Source organism: Sphaerodactylus townsendi, linkage group LG07, assembly GCF_021028975.2.
Source record: "Sphaerodactylus townsendi isolate TG3544 linkage group LG07, MPM_Stown_v2.3, whole genome shotgun sequence".
Classification (NCBI taxonomy): domain Eukaryota; kingdom Metazoa; phylum Chordata; class Lepidosauria; order Squamata; family Sphaerodactylidae; genus Sphaerodactylus; species Sphaerodactylus townsendi.
The window spans coordinates 62,168,058-62,187,986 of NC_059431.1; the positions used below are offsets into that span (position 1 = coordinate 62,168,058).

At 40.9% G+C, this 19,929-nt stretch overlaps 1 protein-coding gene across 2 annotated transcripts; it reads right to left on the reverse strand.

The window, feature by feature from the left end:
* LG07H5orf63 (linkage group 07 C5orf63 homolog) lies at positions 1-19,227 on the reverse strand. 2 transcript variants are annotated; one of them, XM_048504569.1, is made up of 4 exons: positions 19,159-19,227; positions 12,545-12,665; positions 9,043-9,099; positions 1-1,440 (listed from the first exon to the last, which is right to left on the reverse strand). In XM_048504569.1, exons 2-4 carry the CDS (start codon positions 12,656-12,658, stop codon positions 1,261-1,263), a joined length of 351 nt encoding a protein of 116 aa, XP_048360526.1. In that variant the 5' UTR covers positions 12,659-12,665; positions 19,159-19,227; the 3' UTR covers positions 1-1,260. The 2 variants fall into 2 exon arrangements, with proteins under 2 accessions (XP_048360526.1, XP_048360525.1); XM_048504568.1 differs by having other exon boundaries at positions 19,043-19,205.
* Positions 19,228-19,929: the final 702 nt, after the last annotated feature.

Below are 19,929 nucleotides of genomic sequence, written 5' to 3' on the forward strand. Positions count from 1 at the left end.
TTTTTTGCTTTAATTTTCTGTAGCTCTGTTTAATCGATGCTTCATAGATTCAACCAAGCAACAACAACAAAATGCAGAAATTATGAAAATAAAGAGGTGAGAGGGAAAGGAGTGAAGTCAGGGATGTGAGAAAATTGTGCCAAGGGGGAAGATGGGCAACAGCTCAGAGGCATGGAAAACAGTAGCAGGAAAGATAAAACATTATAAATAAGACCACACAGCAAGGGAAGACGGCTTAGAAATGTTTAATCCAAAGAATCATTTTAAGGGGGGGATTCAGATAAAACATTTCCAGGCTGGAAATAAAATGTTTTCGGAATCATAAAGAGAAAAAACAAGTCCTGATTTTAAGATACGTTAATTGGTTCCTTTTATTAAAAAGGCCCTTAGACTCAAACCCTACTAGTATAACACCCTTTGGGGATGAAGCGGTCTATGAAATCCAAACAAATAAACAAATTAAAAAACATCAGAAATCCACTTGCAGTGTCCCCAAGGATAACTGAAAAGAATGGGAACACCTCTAGACATGGCAAAGACCTATGTGAGCACACAGTTTCTTTCAAGATATACAGTGTGAAATCAACATAAGGACTATACTATTCTACACCTGCGCTGATAATTTTATCTTAATAAAAAATATGAAATTGAAATGGAGGCCGGAACCCAGAGGCATACAGATAATTTTCAGTCTTACTTTAGGATTAACCGGTGTTCTGTGGTTTCATTTCACTAATGGAGTTGATCAGATATATTGCTAGATTTAAGATGAACACTGAAGATCTTAAATGCTATGAAGAAACATACATAACTGAACAACTAACTTAAAGAAAATTCTATCATAGGAAAACAATAACTAAACTCAGTTGTCAGAAAAGTGATGCTGCTATTCTGATATCCCAAGCAAATGTTTTCAATCAAGTGCAATCATTGTCATCTAACAAACAGGTGCTCTTTTGCCACTCTGAAAATAAGGACTTGAAATGCATTGCCCCTACTAGACTTTATCAGTGACAAACATATTAATTTATGCAAAAAATTTATCTGCTAATGAGAAACAGTTGTACCCTTTCCCTCCATTACAACACTTTAACATTTTGTAGCCTGAGATCAACACATCTGTTATCTGTTTCATCATCACATAATCAAGTTAACCATGTAAAGTTGTATTTTCATAAATTTCTTTAAACTCTGGTGTTTTACTTGTTTGTGAAGCAGCACAAAATTATTTATGTACCGCCTGCAACCTCCTCATTTTCTTCACCTTTTGCCACCATCTTGCAACTCTATGTTCAGCAACTGATTCTGCAATTCTTCTATATCCATACGATGCTTCATCAGAAATTGTCCATTCAAATGAAAGACTGGTATGTCATTTTTGTACCTTTCATACCAGGTTTTGTGATCTGGAAGGGTGATGTCCACCTCCTGAAAAATAAACTGTTAGAAACAGCTAAGTTACTAATCTACTAAAACAAACAAAACCCCTTCTTTGCCTGCATATTTTAAAAGGAAGTTGCACTTTGTTTACATTATTAATAGGCTGCCTTTCTCACTGGAACTCATGGCAGATTACGAAGAGTGAGTCAATACAATTAACAAGATGGGACACTCAATAAACAATGAAATAATATTTGTAGAACCAACCAGAAGTCAAAAACAGAACTGAAACTAAGCAAAAGTGTTAACTGTCAGAACTTGTGTATAGCTGGTCAAAATCTATCTGACAGGTGGACACTCCCTCCTGCTAGTGCCGTGTGCATATTAGAGCTGTGTGCATAACTGGGTAACGTGTGCAAAGTCTGATAAGGCATGGGCATCGGATTGGCACCTGTTTTGTATAATAGTAGACACAGACCACTGAGTGAAAAGAGCTTGGAAACACCTGTGTCTGGCCCGAACACTTTGATTAGCAAATAAACAGAACTGCCGCGGTGACTTTGTGTCTTTAGGTTCTTGTTTGCATTGCACTCTACCAAGGTGTCCTACTGGCGTGTAAGCAGCTGCTTGACAGGTTATGGGCCCAGATTCTGCCCCTTACTGCAGCGGTAACTGTTTTGTTGCTGTTAATGCGAGAAACAGTTCCGGCTGCACCATGGCTGCTTCTTTTGCTGGCTTGCCTTTCGAGCGGCTGACAGAGCACAATTATGTGACCTGGTGTTTGAAGATGAAAGCTTATCTTCTGCGTGAGGATTTGTGGGCATTAGGTAAAACTCCCTTACCAGCGCAGCCCTCCGCTTTACAGATTAGAGCTGAGGAGGCGTGAGCATCCATCATCTTGGCGGTGGAAAGCTCCCCAGCTGCTATATATCAAGGGCCTTGGCGATCTGCATCGAATATGCTGGAATCTACTTAAGCGTCTACCAAGCGTGAGTCTGTTGGAGTGAAAGTCTTACTAACAAGACAGTTGCATCACCTCAGGCTGCGGAAAGGTGACTCCGTTTCTGAACACCTACAGAAAATGAGGTCTTTATTCTCTGAGCTGGCTGACCGCATAATTCACTTATGCCTACCTGCTGATTTAGGTAGCTGGGCGATTAAGGTAGAGTCGTTGGTCAGCAGTCTCCAAACGGTTGCAGATGCCACCTTGACTCTGGACTTCACGTCACCTGAAGCTGCTGGATTGCGGCGACAGAATTCCAGAAGAGCGTTGCCCGAGCCTCAGAGGAGCCAACTCCTGAGAGTTCGTCCGTCTTGCCAGCTGTTTGTCGCGACCGAGCGTTGCTACGGTGTGGAGCTCCTGGCCATCTGGCAAAGAGCATGCGTGAAAAGTGCTGGACCGGCGTAAAGCCCAAACAGAGACAGAAGAAGGGTCCTGGGAGGGACTCTGCCTCTTCTTCGTCTGCTTTTGGTCGATGCAATGACAAGGACAGAGAGGGAACTTGGCTCATTGACTCTGCCTGTTCTATGCACATAAGTGAACGTGAACATTTGCTTACAGAGGATCAGCGTGCCCAGACATCAAACAAGTGTGTTTGGCAAAGCGGGACTCCAACCTCTGTGGAAACGGAACAGCTTACGTTGCCTGCTTTGCATGGACCGCATTAAAAGCGCCCTCTATACGCCCCTGTTTGAATACTGTTTGCTCAGTGTCGCTAAAATGACGGCTGATGGGTATGTTGTTACTTTTGCTGATCAAGCATGTACCATATCTAAGAATGGTGTTGTGTGATAGCATAGAAACTGTTAAATGGCTTGTATTATTTAGAACACAATGATAAAGAGTACTATCTGTATGTCTGAGAGAAGGTAGCAAATGTGTCAGTGTCAAATGTTCCTCCTCATGACCAATGCATACATTATTACCATCGTGTGTTTGGCCATATGAACTTCAGAGCACTAGCTAACCTAATAAAGGTGTGCGGTCTGAAGGTGAAACCCTGCAGAAAGTTTTGGAGTGCTCTGTGTGTGTGGCAGAGCGAAAGTGAAGGCTCATCCTTCAACTGCCAAGCACCAGAGAGTCTGTCCGAATCCCACTCCAACTGGTCCATATGGATCTTGCAGGGCCATTCCAACTCAGTCAGGGAAAGGCTAAGTACCTCATGGTTCTGTGTGGCGACTTTAGCAGGTACACGTACTCCTTTTCCTCAGAGTGAAGGCTGAGGCATTTCCTAAGCTTTAAAAACTGGGTGGAAATGGTAGAGAAGGAGCTAGGTCATAAGGCAAACCGTTACAAGCGGACAGGGGAGAATGGACAAGCAATAACTTTCAGTCATGGCTGGAAAGAAGGAATCCAGCATGTAAAAGCGAACCCGTTTCGGCCTCATGAGAGCGGGAGAGCTGAAGAAAGGTAGCTGTACCAAGACCATGAAACAAAGCATGCTGTTAGATGCTGATTTGCCAGAGTACTTCTGGGCTGAAGCACTAAATACAGCCACATATGTGCTAAATAGAATGTGGTCCTCCAGTAGTTAAACAAACCCCGTTTTCCTGCTGTATGGGAAAAATCCAGACTTGTCAAATATGAGGATTTTTTTGGTAGTAAGGCTCATGTGTTGGTGCCACCACAGCAGAGAAAGACAGGTGACCCCAAGTGGCAAACTCTGACCTTTGGCTATGAGCCACTGACTAAAAGGATTTCGTTTCTCTCAACGTTTTGGTAGGGTTGTCATCTCCAGTGCTAATTTTGTTAAGCATGCGAACTGGGAGAAGATACACTCAAACACTGAGGTGTTACTCCCATTTACTGAGCCTGAAACAGTTAATGGACAGCAGGCTTTGCCAGCTGCTCAAAGGAATCAGAATTGAGCAGAGAAGTGTGGCATAGAAGTAAACAAACTGTCTCCCACTGATGAAGAGTCAGAAGGGGAGGAGGTGGAGCGAACTATCCCCGCACATCAAAAGGGTAAATAAGGGTGTACCACCTGACGATGGAGTCACAGTCAAAATGTCTATGTGTGTCAGACTGCTGTTTTTGAACCGACCTCCTATGCAGAGATTTTATCTCTTCCCACAGAAGAAAGAAGAGAGGTGGGAGGAAGCTATGGGCGGAACATAGCACCCTTGTAAAACAAAATGTGTTTGTAAAAGTAACTGCACCCCGAAGCAGAAAATGTCGGTTCTAAATATGGGTTTTCGAAGCTGCCCGATAATAGACTGATTTATAAGGCTAGAATTGTTGCTCGGGGTTTTGCACAGGAGAAACCGGAGGAAGAGAATTATTCCCACAGCCAGACCAGAGTCTTTACGGTCTGTCGCGCTTATCTCTTGAGAGCAAATACAACATGAGGTTACGCCATTTTGATTTTTCAATGTGCTTACCTTAATGCTCCGCTAAGGCAAAAGCGTCTATATATGGCACCTGCTGGTTATGAAGGCGATGACCCAAACATGGTTTATAAGCTGCAGCGTTCCTAATACTGACCCTGATTCAATCTGGGAGGAACTGGTATTGCTGCTTAGGCATAAAACTGAAAGAGTGTGGGTTTCATCGTTACCTCTGCTGATGCCTGTGTATATGTAAGGGGTCAAGCATCAGACAGAGATTGTACTGGTGTATGTTGATGACATTTGTGTATGTACTCAGTCTGACCAACAGGCAGACAACATCTACAAAGAACTAAGTGAAACCTTTGTGGTTAAAGACCTAGGTGTAATAACTCACTACCTAGGCATAGACATTAAACAAGTAACAAACCAGGGCTTCTTCATGTGCCAGAGGAAGAAAATAGAAGCCATAGTCAAAAGCTGAGTTAGATACATAGGCTGCATAACACCAATAACTGTAGAGTTTTGTAGGGATCTGATACAGAACTGTGTAGTGATCCAGAACTATACAGGTCTCTATTAGGAAAGCCTCCTTCACATCGCGAACTGGACGCCCAGACCTGGCTTTTGCCGTAAGCATGCTAAGCCGACATGCTGCTAAGCCAACGCAGCATGACTGGATAGGTCTGACCCGTGTCATCGTTATCTGAATGGCACTGCTGAACTAGGATTACTGGTCAAAGCAGAGAAACAGAGTAATGTTCTATGTGCTACAACAGATAGCTCTTTGCTGACGGTGAAAACCAAAAGTCATGCACAGGGTTTGTAGTGACTTATGCCAATGTACCAGTATCCTGGCAGTCCCATAGACAGACCTCAGTTAGTCTCTCAACTGCTGAGGCTGAGTTCTGTGCCATCTCTGAGACATTACAGCGAACTGATCTGGTTAAAAGCATTGTTGTCAGAGCTAGGGGAAACAGTACACCAACCAATCCCGATGTTGGAAGATTCACAGACAGCCATTCATCTAGCAGAAACAGAGAATCTAAAGGCTAGAAACAGATACATAGTCGTGAAATATGAACAGATGCGAGAACTTGTACAAAGTGGATTCATTAAGCTGCAATATGTAGATTCTAAGTCAAATGTAGCTGGCGCCAACCAAACCTACTGCTAAAGAAAAGTATATGCTTCTGTGTGAACAATTGAATGTGATGTCTGTAACAAATGTATAAAGTGTAAATATGTTGAACCTGTCATACCGATTTTGGAAGGGGTGTCAGAACTTGTGTATAGCTGGTCAAAATCTATCTGACAGGTGGACACTCCCTCCTGCTAGTGCCGTGTGCATATTAGAGCTGTGTGCATAACTGGGTAACGTGTGCAAAGTCTGATAAGGCATGGGCATCGGATTGGCACCTGTTTTGTATAATAGTAGACACAGACCACTGAGTGAAAAGAGCTTGGAAACACCTGTGTCTGGCGGAGCACTTTGATAGTTAGCAAATAAACAGAACTGCACGGTGACTTTGTGTCTTTCGGTTCTTGTTTGCATTGCACTCTGCAAGGTGTCCTACTCGCGTGTAAGCCGCTGCTTCGACATTAACATGACACATTAATGGCTCAATTGGGAGGGGGGGAGGGGAGAGGATCAACATTTGGATGCAGCATGGGACCATGCTGGCACATTTTCCCACTCCACTGGCATAAGGAACACCCCTGCTAGCAGAGCTAACAAAGACCACAGCTCCACAGCAGTGCAGAGGGTGGGCCACAGCATTCCTGGGGGTAGAGTCGATTGTACTCAGGCTTTCAAGCCAGAGGTGCCATGGCCAGGGACTCAGGCTTACAGTAGCGGCACAGTCCCCAGTCACCATAGTCTTGTGGATTGGGCTGCAAATGATGCAAAATTACACAATGGGATCCAAACCTCAGCAAACTATACACAGTAGTGTAGACCACAGTCCCTAACAATGTCTCCAAGTAACTCTGTGAAGCCTATTGTACAGTGCTACCCTATTGCCTACTTAGAAAAGCCTTCTAAAATAATGCAGTTTTGCAAAGTTTCTGGAAAGCCAGGAGAATTGGAGCCTTCCTGACCTCAGGTAGGCTATTCCACGAAGTGTGGGCCACAACACAGAAAGCATGTGTATGCGCATTTGCAGATGGCCTTGCTTGGATGAGCAAAGCTGTATAATACATTTAGCTTCAAGAAAATACATTTAGGATCATGGTAGAAGTTGTTTTCTAACTAATAGCTGACTTGGATCAATGTTTGATCATATTTTCTAGAAAAACAGAGCAAGCTTTTTCAATGTAAGGGGCATTTTGAGAATGGAGATTTTTGGATTTTTACAATGGGAATCTGTACTACAAAGGTGATCGAGACTATAATTCTCACTGTTCAGTCCCAAACTATACACATCAAGTTTTATTAACTCTGTAGCTTGTGTATCAATGAATTATGCAGATATCTGATCTTCTTGCAAGATTCCAGAACAAGTCTTGTGCAACTTTCCAAAAATGTCTAGCAACTTAAAACAATTTTGGGAATTAGGCCGAACTAGTTAGATCCTCAAACCTGTTTTTCAGATTGCTTTCTGGAATCTGCTGGATAGCAGGGCTTGACGCTCTCTTTCCATGATCTGTCAGGCACAGTTCATATTTGGCTCTTCTTGCTGCTTTTGCCTCTGCAAGATGGTACAAGGACAACCTGGCCAATCTACAAGCCTTCAGGTGTTAATGCATGCAGAGGTTGTCTTTAGAAGTTGCTAGAACTCAGAAAACCTACTACACCCAGGCTACTAGAAAACAATCAAAATGTCGATAATACATATATGTGTGTGTTTGTGTGTGTGCGTGTTCAATTTAATGATGTCTAATAGCAAAATGTAGAAGTGCAACCCTGGACCAGTATACAAAAAGTGTGTACAATACAAGTAACAATGAGAAGACATAAAGACAAAACAAACGTGCCAGCCCACTTGATTGGCAAGCTTGATTGGCAAGCACAAAAATCCCCCAAAAGTAATTGACAAGAAGACATCTATGAGGCTTAGCCCTTTATTCTTGGAAACTTTTTATACAAGTTGCACTCTGTTTGTTTGTGACTTAACTCATGTATCTCTTCATGGGCAAGCCTGGAACACATCTACCTGGCTGACAAAGTTGCTCACAACAAAATTTCCCATCCTTATTTATGACCACCCTACTACTTTAATTACCTGAGTCTTACCTGTCTAGGTTCCATATGTGAGAATGCTTCATTTGACCTGTATTGAGACTGTTGGTAACAGGTCTTTCTGAGTTTACTCCTTTTGGGGGATTTTTGTGCTTGCCACTGAGTTTGCAAATATGTTATGTCTTCATGTCCTAATTTCATCGTTACCTATAATTCGTACACTGTTTTTGTATACTGGTTCAGGGTTTCACTTCTACACTTTGCTATTGGATGTCATTAAATTAAGCACATATATATTATTGATGTTTTGTTCATTTGCTGGTAGCTTGTGTAGTGCTTCTGGCTGCTCGCTCTACTACATGCTGTTTTGCTTTCTTTGGTTGTTTTCTGGTGTCTTTAGAAGTTGCCACTGCCTGCTTGTTGGCACATCTTAGTAAGGCTTATGGATGCCTTTGTTAATGGTTTCTGAAGCTTTGGTTTCTTTGCCTAGCTGAGTCCATCGGTCAATCATTTCAATCAAGAAGCATAACCATTTCTCCCCAAATTGCAATGCCTTTCCTTCTGCTAACTCTTTTCTTCTGAGTAAAGAAGCCAACTAATATCACAACTAATATCACACTTTCTTTAACTCAATACTATTGAACAGGAAGTAGTCAAATTAATTATTTCCGTAGAAGTGTAGTTAGGATTGCAGTCTCCATTGTTTTCATGTAATGCTGGCCAATTTCATGAGTAATGAACAGCTTCAATGATGGTATTGCTGCATCATCTTTTTCATCCATATAGAACAGATGACAGAATGACCAGATGTGGAATGCAACAGGAAGTTATGGGTGGCGAAAGAGAAAAATACTGAAAGTGTGGTCTCTATTTTTCCAAACAATTATTTTGCAAAAAAAAATCAAGTTCAACTTGAAAGATAGAATTTGTTCTTAAATAAAAAGCCAGATGTACAGCAGTTCAGTCAAATCACAAGGCCTGAAAATGGACTGCAATGATCTGTTTTATGAAAATCAAATGCAAACCAATTGAAATAATTGTTTGGAGAAAGAAGCAAATAAAGACAGAGTAAATTTCCTTTTCCAAAAGGCATTTCTGATATTCTATATATGAGTATTCTTGTATTCATATAAATGTAGGACTGTGTTAATTACCTTATGTTTATATGGCTCTAGCATTGCTTTGGCTTCGTCACATAAGGGACATGGTTTCTGAGAAGAGAAAAAAGAACAGACAACAATGTTAAGAGATAACTGAGCACAAGATCTTAATCAATGTCTGCATCCTATTACACAGATGCGGCTGGGTTTCATAACACAGAATAGAAGAGGAGGGGGGCTGGGGCAAGAAGACAGGAACATCCGCTCTCTAGCTCCTTCCACCAAGCTTCAGCCTACAAGCCACTCTATAGCATGTTATGACTACTAATCAAACAGTCCATGGCAAGGTGCATGTGAAGTGTAAGAGAGCAAAAGCACTTTATCTGTGAGTCACTGTGCTTGCCATGAGCACATAGTTACCTCCCATTACAAGACAGAAGTAGATAACACATACGAGTGGATCCTAACATTATCCAGCCACTCTACTGAGCAAAGTATGAAGCTTTCCTCCAGACTCTGGAGTCTTCCTCTGATGTGTCACTTCATTCAGCAGAAGTTGAAAGGAGATTTCTAAGAATGGATTCTCTTCATTAATCCTTTAAATGTGTACCAGCTTCTGCCCTGTAACATGTGAGACAGCTGTTAAAAGGAAGAGTTGAAGTAAAAATGAAGGACATAGGGTTGCCCTTCAACCCGCTCCCACTGGTTCTTCAAGCAGGAAGAAATATGATGTCTTCTTGTCTTCCATATAGTGAACCTTCTAGTATCTGAAGCCATAGTGAGCAATATGTAAGCACTCATAAACATCTGCTGGGAAGCCACAATTTCTTGCAACTGCCTTGCACATATTTAATGTGTGTTTACTGATACACATCTTACCTTCAGAATTATAGTACTTATCTTTCAGACTCACATGGAAACACTGAGCTTGTGTCTTCCTTGCCAATGATGAAGCTCCTTTAAATATCTCCACAATAGATGGTGGAGTTGAAAACCCTGTAAATTCCATTCATTGATTCTGACTCCTACAGGAAAAACTTGCGGCCTCTTCAAGCTGTTGTGATCACTGCTAGTCAATGATGGTCCCTTTATACAAAGTAACTCCAGTCTAAGGCACTTAAATCAGAACCACCCCCACCCCCACCTTCCTCAGCCAAGTGAAGAAACACCCATTTCAGATCTTGCAAATAACTTTCAAAGAAGCCATATCTTCATTCAACGAGTATCAGGAATAATAAAACTTTAGAATGTTTTACATGTACAGTTCATATTTCAGAAAAGCAAGATGATAACAAAGCATATCTCTCCTTCCCTTTTCCATAAAAATACTAAAGCAACTGCACAATTCTCCATTCTAAGAAAAGGGATATCACACCAGTGGGAACCCTCTCTAAAAATAATACCCTTACTGGTAAGATACTCAGCAGCCTAGCTTTAAGCTGCTCTGATAGGACACTCAAGAACTTTTAGGCAACCTTAATTCCCTTCCAAGAGTTGTCAATTGCTTCAACTGCAAAAGGCAAACTGAATTTTCTACCAAAGAAACATTCAGATATGCTGGGCACCAAGAATATGAAATGACAGACTTATCCCTTCAATGCATTCTGCCCTTCTTACTTTAAAACATATCTGAGGCTGGACTGAGTGGCCCCAAGCTGGGAACACAAAATTAGGCTATTATAAGAAGCCAACATTTTGGAGAGATAATTTTGCTCTGCTATTGCCAGTGATCCTACACGTCCTCTGTAACCCCCCCTCCCCTCCCCAACACATTAACACAAGTACAAAAGGGGCCAGTTTAGAAAAGGATTTTCAGTTTGTTAGTAATGATTTGCCCTTAAAATTTCAAAATGTTAAGACTCGGCATGTGCTAAAGCATCACAAAAGGCTTTTCCTCTACCCAATTATTAACCTCTAAAAGTAATCCTGTTATTCACCACCTCATTGCCTTCAGGATTATAAACTGCACAGCCAGCTGGCAGATACAGACCTGCAACTTTAATATTTTCTCATAGAAAGAACGATTTTGAACAATGTACCCAATAAAGCCTTGACTTGGCTTAATTGGATCACATTAACTAAATAAAACACACTGGAATCAGATTTACCATTCATTCTACAAAGGAAGAGTTGATGTCTCCAAGTTCTTCAAACCATCTCCAATTGTTTCCAGCATGCTACTGGTCTTGGATCCTAGTTTCTTGAATGAAAAGCAAACTTCTAAATTTTTTAAATAAAATTGTGCATTTTGATTACTCAGAGTACTGCAAAAAAGTTGGAAATTTGTCATACAGTACACTGTTAAACTATACAATAAGTAAAAATAAATAACACAATTGTTTTCCTTCATAGTATTGATTCATTTGAAATGTGGCACTGAAGAAGAAGTTTGCACATACCATGGTCTGCCAAAAAAACACAAATAAGAGGATCTAGATCAAATCAAGGTTAAACTGCTCCTAGAAACCAAAATGACCAAACTAATGATATTGACTTTTGGTCACATTATGAGAAGACAAGACTCACTAGAAAAGACAATGCAATGTTCCATTGCACACAATTTAGCAAAAAGCGAGTGGGGTACCCACAAGGATGTACAGGAGAGCATCTTACTTCCTCTCAGTCTCCTCTTTCTTTTCACTGAATGACCTCAATAGCCTCTTCCCTTTTACTGCTTTCTCCTCTCCATCCCATCCATTAGCCATCCGACCTTTATCTACCCGCCCCCCCCCCCTGTCTTTTGCTAGCTACCTGGAGAAGCTACGGACCATTTGCACAGTGCTTGCCACCAAGCCTGGCTGCACTGTGTGGAACCAGCAAGGTCTTGTAGGGGGCACCTCACTTCCCTCTGCATTTCCTTCACACACTATTTTCTCTTTCTTTCTGACAACCCTCATATCTTTATTCTTCCCTGGTTCCTTCTCTCCTTTTCATCTGCTAAGCAATTTGCCTTTTACTTTCCCCACCACCTTCAACTACATTTACTTCATTAATACCCTACCTTTCTTCACAGTGATAACCTAAAGCCAGCTTACATAATTCTCTGCTCCACTATTTTATCCTCACAACAACCCTATTGTCAAACTGAGAATGTGTAGCTGGCCCATGGTCACCTAGCATGCTTCCATAGTAGAGTAATGATTCAAAGCTGGGTCTTTCAGATACTAGTCTGAAACTCTAATCACTACACCACAATTGTTTTTGTGGGGTGGCTGCTATTGAACAATAGCCAGAAGGTAGACCTGGGAAAGTCAAGGAAGTGATGTGATAACAAGAAGCTTACTGGTTGTTGCCTGGTCTGGTGAGTCCTCCCTCAAAGGCCAAGCAATCCTGGAAAAGAACCTGCCCTCCACCTGCTTTTTACTGACATAAATAGGACCTGAAGGTTGGCAGTAGTGTCATGGTTTGCCTAGCAATGGCCACTGATGGCATTTTTTAATGGTATAGGCAGTGTTTCTGTTAATTGGAGGGTGTTATTTTTGAGGAAATGGATGATGTTTTCTTTGAAAACAATAAGTTCAGAACTTCCATTTTAGGTCAATCAAGTAGACTTTACCTTGGTGAACAATGTTAACACTGGTAAATTGCTAGCAGCTTCACACAATAGTCTTTGGAGTGGAGTTGAAGAATGTTTAGTTAGCTTCATTGTCCAGCTGTGGAAATGGAACATCTTTATTCTGTTGAAATAATAAAGCGATAATTACATGCATGATACATTTTGATTGCAAGCTATAGATCAGAACACAGTTGCCAGATAGCAAAGAAGTTTCCGTGAAAGATCTGAAATATAAATGCAATTATAAATCATTTTCACCACATTTTGGAATTTAAAAAAGGTTTAGTATAAGACAAATACAGTGATGTAACACAATCCTAGAAGTATTGTTTAAATTTTAGGTTATGTTTTCTACTGTAATGCCATTTTTAAATTCATTAACATATATGCCAATATAAATACATTACATGTTTCAAGTAGGGTTGCTGGGGCCCTGAAAGGAATGGGATCCCCTGCCCTAACCCCCTCCTTCTGCTGGTGCCATAGGAACTTACTGGCAGCAGGGGAAGCCTTGCTGTAAGTCCCCCTCCCTCTACCTTCCTCACTGACGAAAAATGTCCTGGTCCCCCACCAGTTGACAACCTTGGTTTCAAACCTTGGTTTCAAACAGACATGTGCCAGTAAGAATCACCTTATATCAGCAGACTACAAAGGGCTGATTGCATTGCCTAGCAAACAATATTTGTAGTTCTTCAAAATTATTCTAACAACCAGTTCTGTGCTTAGATGAGATGTTAATGTTTCCAACAGACAACATGATTTAACTTTGCAATGTGACTTAAAAGCTTCAAAATTATCTTGTGGGTTGGAAGGGAAGTAGTAAACTGATATATGAAAGATTATACAACTGGCTTTGTTTAAAGCAGGCTTTACTTTAAAAATCTAGTTTAAACCATCTTTTATATTTTGGGAGCCTATATTAATGTACATTAGACCACACTGATTTTCTCCCCTTAACACTGCTCTATCTCTTGTTTTGTTCATTTAAAAGATTTATCCTGCTTCTCTGTATATTTGAAATAGCTTACAAATCATTAAGAAAAACTTTATTAAAACAAAATTGACATAATTGTTCATGACATATGTAAAGAAAGCTAAAAGGACAGTTGGTGATCACCCTAACCAATATGACCCTTTCCAAGCAAAGCCCGTCCTCACACCTCCCCTGAAAAAACAAAACAAGGATTCATGATTCAGTCTGTAGCATGTACAAACTATGGGCATCATACAGTGCAGAATTAGGCATGTTTAAACTAACTGATTTCTCAGAGTTTAAACACACTTTAATTCTTTGTTGATTGGGTCGAGGCTGACATCAGAACTCAGCTGTCTGTTCTTTACAATTATACAGAATGCTTTATCATTATTTATCAGAAATACATAGATCATGATTCAGCTGTTTGTTGCCACCATCTCTAGCATCAGCCATCCTTTAAAGTTGACTAATATGAAGAAGTGTTGCAGTACCCAAGCTGTGCATGGTGTGTGCTCAAAGGTGCTCTCCAACAATATATCTCAATAAAAAGACGAACTGGTAGGTTTCAGAAATCAACTGACCCCTTCAAGGAAATTGCACAGAAACCCCCAGTTAGGTCCACTGTTAAGTTTTGTAGAGATTTAAGATCTAAGATCTATACAGGACTGGCTAGATAACATTGTTAAAAATTGTACCAATAAATTAATTTTAGCTAACTACATGCTGGAAGGAAGTGAAATTATAATTGGACATACTTAGAAGCCAGAAATAAATAAAAATATGCTGGAGCATAGTTCCTGTGCATGCCATCAGCACTGTAAGCATGACATTCTAACCACCAGTCATTTAAATCTCAAATAACTTTCACAAAGTTGACAGTTTCACGGCTCTGAGAGACTAGATCAGGGGTAGGGAACCTGCGGCTCTCCAGATGTTCAGGAACTACAATTCCCATCAGCCCCTACCAGCATGGCCAATTGGCCATGCTGACAGAGGCTGATGGGAATTGTAGTTCCTGAACATCTGGAGAGCCGCAGGTTCCCTACCCCTGGACTAGATAAAGCATTTTTCAGAACTAGATCCAAAAAGAGATTGTATTCTGTATATAAATGGTTACATTCAGGAAATCAAGGCAGACTGAATGTCAGATCACAGAAACCACATACATTAAGTTTAGAAGATAGGAGATGAGTACAAGGCCCCTTCCGCACACACAAAATAATGTGTTTTCAAACCATTTTCACAACTGTTTGCAAGAGGATTTTGCCATTTCGCACAGCTTCAAACAGCACTGAAAGCAGTTTGAAAGCGCATTATTCTGCATGTGCAGAATGAGCCCAAGAGAGAAGAGAGATGGGGAGGGGGGGGGGGCAAGCAGGGACAGACCAAGGATGCAGTAACAAGTGAAGCCAGTCAATCAGACTACTCTAATCAAGACAAAACAATCGAACTGTAAAGAAAAGTCCTCGGGGTTGGCAATAAGAAATACTGTACAAGTATACATTTAAATGCATGTTTTTATATTTATTGTTAACAAATATTCCTTGGGCTTTGAGCTTGTTTTATAGAGATGTTCCCTTCCCCAAGCCTACAAAGATAAAGTGTGTCATAAATAAAAAAATAAAATAAAGTCTTCTAGAACTCCTAGCCCACATTGTTTTCTTATCCATCATTTTGTAAAGCACCTATAATAGTCACACAAACATAATATGGAACATCAAAACGTGGACGGTTCTACATTCTAAAAAGCAGAGCAATAAATCCTTATTTAAATAAGTCTTGACACTAGAACGAACTATAATTTACACAAATTGATAGCCTGTTTGTAATACTAAAAGATAAACAGCAACTATTTTTCAATTTCCCATTTTTAAAAATGTCATGTTCTAAAATAATTCCAAAGCTTCATGCTAATGGCTTAATATAGTCATGGGACAATGAATTATATTTTATTAAGCACACTTATGGCTAACTAGAATCAGCTGTTAAGACTTAATTTCTTGCGCCATCTCTCAAATGCCTATTTACAACTGTGTACTTGGAAACCAAAGATCTACCTCACAGAGAAAATATTAATCCATAGGTAAATATAACCATCTTATATTATGCATTTGGTAGCTAGCCAGGAACTCTGAAGCAACACCTGTTATTAAATATTATCACTACAGTATCTGTTAAGAGATTGTAGCTGCCTGAGTCACTCTGCCATCCAGACCCTTTCCCACATGGTCCACTTTATATTAGATAAGTAGCATTATGAACAGGACCAGTGAAATCAATCACTCACAGATGCAAAGCTTTTATCATGTACAACGTAAAAATATATTTCAGAAAATCTCTTTGAAAAACCAGTCAACATAACCTTCCATACGAATCTATAAGACTGCCATCAAAGACTGCTTTGAAAATTCTCTACAGAACACTACACAATGTACTATACATTGTCAACTCTTTCAAATGTTAAGGCACTGCATGCAATGAGTCACTGGGACTGGAAAGTTGTTATGAATTAAATGGTGGCCAAAGGCATCTAGCATAACTTCAGACACAGAATATGACCAAGACAATTCTGACTAATTGGCATTCAGCAGATGTTTTAAGATTTAAATCTAGTTTGTATATTGCCCCATGAACAAAGAAGATATTCATGTACATTGCAGCTTGCTAGAAATTCACCAATAAGTAAACTGGTGCAAGAGGTGTTGGAGATTATTATGCCACAACAATATTTCCCCCCACTAAGGTTTTTAAAAATTGTTTGTCCACATATGATAGTAAATATAATAACAATCTCCATGTAACCCTACCACTATAGCCCATCAACAACAGGAGGAGCTACACAAACACAAAGCAGTGATTTAAAAGTGGGGAGCGAGAATGGGATGGGACAAAAAAGGCAGTAATGTGGATCCAGCTAAGCAATGGGTGGGATACTACTGCTTAGAGATACAAGATACAAGAAACCTTGCCAGAAGCAAGTGACTATCTCAGGAGCTTCTTGTATGTGCTACTCTGTTACACAGAGCCCTAACATATTATTGACCCAATCATCACAGGAAATTACAGGATTTCCAGTACTGTGAAGATAATTGCTTTGAATTCACCATATAGATAGTAGGATAAGATTATTCGTTGTGAAGAGTAGATAATTCAATAGATAATTTAAGATTGATCTGAGATATAACATCTTGCCTGTCGTGCCCCTAGAGACACCCTTGTTAATTCCTTTATGTCTCAGTTATACCATTAGTTAAAATGGGCTTAATTGTTTTGTACAGTATTATGTGGGAGGGAACCTTAGTTAGACCCTGCCCCTTTAGGAAGCCCTCTATAGGCAAGAGCCCTGTAGAATATTTGTTAGCAGCCCTTTTTACAGCAGTTAGCAGCCCTTTTTACAGTCTTTTTAGTTTCAGGTGTCTGGGGAAGGTGGAGACAGCAATATGTCAGACATAATAGATGTTAAAGATCCATGGTACTTGAGTAATCAAGTTTCAACAGATTTGCAAGGAAACAAAGTCCAAGCAGAGGACACAAGTGGCATATCTGCTCAGGGATATGGGGTTACCCATGTCTTCGGGCGCACGCCATCTGGTCACATGGGGGGTGGTGCAAAATCAGCCCCGCACGTGACCAGAGAATCAGCCTCCCCGAGGGAGCAAACTCTGACAACACTTGGAGCCGAGACAGCCTAGCCGGAGCAGGCTGCTTTTTCAGCCAGCTGCCGGCTGAATTAAAGTAAGTGGGGATGGGTCAGTGCCTTGGGCTATATTTTCAAGTTATGGTGACCATTTCAACAACATATTTAGCAGAGGCTCATGGGTATGTTGTTGAAATGTTCACCATAACTTGCAGACCAGGGAACGGGGCTGAGGGAGGCCCAACACCACACGCTCCGCAGGTAAGCCGCATTCCACCCTCCCAGGCTCCCTGCAACCAGGCTCCCAGCAGGAGCCAGCAGCAGGGACATGCGGGGGCAGGGCTCCATTTGGGGGGGCTCCTTGTTGAGGGGGGTGTCCAGAGGAGGTTTTGTCTCCGGGTGCAGTTTGGACCCTGTACACCTTTTATCTTCTTCCTGTCAACATTCACAGGTGGTGGTGGGCACAGACAAATGCAGACAACCTCACTTCTCTGATATACAACATACCGTCTTGCTTATTTAACCTTGAGTAACACAGTAACTAGCCTCCACAATTCTAATTGCCCTTCTGATGCATGAAAATCAAGCAGCCACCAATGTTCTATATAGCTGAGAATTGTTAAGCTACCCACTCCCAGTGCTGGAATCAAGATGGGCACATTCTTTGCAGTAAATCAACTCCCAGATGATTGAGCCACAGCATATACCTCAACTTGGTTGGGATCCTGTTTGTAATATTACTTAATGATAACAGTTTATATTATGTACTTTTGAATTTCTTGGCTAGCCCATTTGGAAATTTTAATGTTCATATTATCTGTTTGATTTTGCATCTTTTACAATTACAATATTTTTAAATTAGCTGCAGATTGTTATATAACTATTTTGTCAACCTCTGGAACTGTGACCTTTTCCCCATCTTTCTATTATGATCTCACCCAAGCTATGACACACTTATTTCAACACATCTCAGTCCACAATGCAATAACTGTTGGATATCACTATATCACTATATCCATAATACCTGAGTAACACCTGCAACAGAATGAAATGAGGAGAGGTGGCAAAATGAATAAAGGGTGAGGATGTTAATAGTGGTTAATGTGCAGTGTAGAACCTGGGAGACCCCAGGTTTAAATCACCAAAGTCCAATGGAAACATGTTGGGTGATCTCAGGCCAGACACACTTTCAGTCTGACCTACCTCACAGCACTGTCTTGAAGATAAAACAAAGGAGAGGAGATCAATGTAAGTTGCTTTGGTACCTCATTGGAGGAAAAGGCAAAGAATACATGGGATAAATACATAGCTATTATACCAATGCAGAGAACATGCTAGGAAAGAGGGTTTCACTGTGATTTACTAGCGCGGGTGGTGGTGGCGGGCATTAAAAAAGAGCATTCCCCAACTTCAGCCTTGACTGATATAGTCCTGCCTATAATTTCAGCAGTCTGTCATTTCAACTTTAGTATGTTTAGACCAGAAAGTGAAATAGAAGGCCATGTAAAGAGAATTAGAAGAAGGCAGGAGAATGCACCTACTGGCATCAGTAGCAAAACACTCAACGACTAGTCTGGAGTGTCACACGTAATGAAACGATCTCAGAAGCACTGAGGAAGTGAAAACAAAGAAATCCTTTCAATTTGCAAATTCCGGCGCCCTTTTCAATACCCTACCCCTTCTTTGTCGAACTCACTGGATAATACAACAGCACGGATTCTAAGCAGACGCAAAGCTACTATGACAGAGCGTGTGGCTATAATCCTGGACAAATTTACTTCCGTTTGAGTCCGGATAGGCTCGATAGACTGAATAACTACTGCAGGGATGAGAATATAAAAATATATATATTAAAAAAGAAAGACTTACAAACCATAAATATTACCTGCGAACTGATTTAAGAATGGTGTGTGACAAAGGAAGGGAGCACGTCTGGATTTGCCTTGCTGCTAAATTCTGCAGCATTGATACTGAATATGGTCCCTTTCTTAGCGCACTAACCTCGAGCCCTTTGCGCCTTCACCACAGTCGATTACCCTACAAGACGCGGTCTGTAATCCACTTCCTAGTACACACCCACCAGTTACACTTCCTCGCAGCGTGAGCTTGGAGCTTTTACTTCAGCGCCATCTTAAGGTATAAAATGGCATTCGCTTCTGTTGAAACCACCCCATTCCCTCTCCGCCTTCCTTCCCCGGTGGGGGTTCTGCAAACTGCCACAGGTTTTGCATTACTAGGACCACGAAACCAGAAATGGGGCTGGCGTTACTAAATTTGCAGTGCCTTCTGACTGAAAAATCAAGAAAAAGGAAAAATAAACAGGGGTTTTACAGCATTGAAAACATTAGCAACAGTTTGTTCCAGATTTGGTGGACTAGATCCTGCTTTTTCAGATGCTGAGTGGATCTTCGCCATTTGGTTGTTTGATGATGAACTTTTTTTTACAAGAAGGGTAAAGTTGCCCTGAAATTCAGGAGAAACTGTGTGAAATGAAAGCCTACTTTTCCATATTACTTAATACAGTCTGGGAAATGAAACATAGTGGGCCAGGCTAGTGCTAGGATGGGAGACAACCAATTAAGTTTTTGGGTTGTTATGCAGATGCAGGCAATTTTCATCTCTTGCCTTGAAAATCCCATGGGGGTCACCATAAGTCAATCAACATCTTGATGGGCCTTTTCTACCAAAACCAAAATCTGAAGAATTGGGCTGTAGTCCACAAAGGTTGATGCTAGAATAAAAAGTCTTTAAAGTGCCACAAGACTCCTCCTT

Coding starts and splice junctions, on each gene's coding strand:
- LG07H5orf63 (XM_048504568.1), bottom strand. CDS start 19,122: ATGCTGCAGAATTTAGCAGCAAGGCAAATCCAGACGTGCTCCCTTCCT. Junction 12,666..19,042: donor ATTCTTAAATCAGTTCGCAG/GTAATATTTATG, acceptor TTATTTCAACAG/AATAAAGATGTTCCATTTCC. Junction 1,441..9,042: donor TAGAGCCATATAAACATAAG/GTAATTAACACA, acceptor TGTTTCTAACAG/TTTATTTTTCAGGAGGTGGA.